The sequence below is a fragment of the Tauraco erythrolophus genome, chromosome 6, assembly GCF_009769465.1.
Source record: "Tauraco erythrolophus isolate bTauEry1 chromosome 6, bTauEry1.pri, whole genome shotgun sequence".
NCBI classification, from domain to species: domain Eukaryota; kingdom Metazoa; phylum Chordata; class Aves; order Musophagiformes; family Musophagidae; genus Tauraco; species Tauraco erythrolophus.
This window is the reverse complement of record NC_141470.1, coordinates 27,728,249-27,729,706: the sequence shown is the minus strand read 5'-3', so window position 1 is coordinate 27,729,706 and position 1,458 is coordinate 27,728,249. Positions and strand designations below refer to the sequence as shown.

Sequence of the window (1,458 nt, the reverse complement as noted above, 5' to 3'; positions counted from 1 at the left end):
GTGGTGCTGTTGGCACCCAGCCCCAGCAACACCCGCAGGTGCTGCCGGTCTGGCACTGCTCCATCCCTGCGCCACCATTTCCTGGATCCTGCACCCTGGGGCTCATCCCCGGCAGCCCCCCACAAACCACGCGGACGCACTCCCTCCGGCTTATTTATTGCCTCCGGCCCATGCCACCCTACTGGCTCTTGCTCTCTGCCCCATCAAGCCCCCTCCCTAGAGCTGTTTCGGAGGGAACCGTCACCCGGCAGAGACCTGGGGCTGTCCTAGGGGGCATCAGCCGGCGGGGCATGGGGGAAACGCCGGAACCGGCCCTACTTGGCCAGCTTGAGGAGACGCTGGATGTCAGGCTCCAGCTGGGCGGTGGGCATGCGGGGGCTGTAGCGCCGGAAAGGTTCCCCTTCGGGACCCACCAGGAACTTCTCAAAGTTCCAGGAGATGTCGGAGCGCTGTACCGGGCTCCATATGAGGAATCGGGGCTCGGTCATCAGGTTTACCGCCTCATCAGTCGGCTGGGGCAGGTGAGCCTTCAGGTAGGCGAAGACGGGGTGGGTGTCCTTCCCATTCACCTGACACTTCTGGAAGAGGGTGAAGTTAGGCTCGAAGCCACCCCCTGGCCGCACATACTTCAGGCTGTTGAGGATCTCCTCGTTAGTGCCATTCTCCTGCAGTGGGGAAGGAGAAAGCCGTGCTGTGGTTTTCCCTGCTTCCTTGCACCCGAGGCCAAGCACCGCGGTGGCCCATCCCCGGGGAACTTACCTGGTAGCCAAATTGGTTGCAGGGGAAGCCCAGCACGACCAGCCGCCGGGGGTAGCGGGCTTGCAGCTGGTTGAGCTGGGTGTAGTCCCGCACCGTGGTGCCTCAGAGGGACGCCACGTTCTCGATGAGGACCACGCGGCCCCGGAAGACGTTGAAATCCACCTTCTCCCCCTGCAAGGAGGTGGCACTCAGGTCGTAGAAGGACTTGGCGATGGGGACGGTCATGGCTGCGGGCGCGTATCTGCCTTCCCCGCGCGCCTCTTGGTGTGCCTTAAGGGCTGCCTGTTGCCCACGTGACGCGCTGGCTCCAAAGGCCTCCTCGCCCCACCGTGAGTTGGCAGAAACCGGAGCCATCCCACCCGCTGGCACCCACCCAAGGCGGGAAGGAAGAGGCAGGGAAGGGCGCAGGTGGCACAGGGCCAAGGTGATGCTCCTACCTGCCTGAATAATTCATGGCACGGTGTGGTGCAGCATGACTGCTCCTCCCCGTGCCCGCGAGCTGTGTGATGCTGTGGGGCTCAGTGCCTCCAGCCCGGCACGGGCTAATGCCGAGGGCTGGGAACACCCAGAGGAGTCAGGAAATAATAGGACTCCAGGAGATGGGGTTGGCTGGGGCGGAGGAGGGGGTGACTCGGAACCCGGGTGAGCAATGGGGGGAACGGGTGCCCCAGCGCATCTCCTTCCCCAGGGCCTCCTGTG

At 64.3% G+C, this 1,458-nt stretch overlaps 1 protein-coding gene across 1 annotated transcript; it reads right to left on the bottom strand.

Moving 5' to 3' along the window:
* Positions 1 to 314: 314 nt before the first annotated feature.
* GPX2 (glutathione peroxidase 2) lies at positions 315 to 984 on the bottom strand. The gene is made up of 2 exons (XM_009989805.2): positions 760 to 984; positions 315 to 665 (listed from the first exon to the last, which is right to left on the bottom strand). The coding sequence occupies exons 1-2, from the start codon at positions 982 to 984 to the stop codon at positions 315 to 317; spliced, it is 576 nt and encodes a 191-aa protein (XP_009988107.2).
* Between the last annotated feature and the right edge of the window lie 474 nt (positions 985 to 1,458).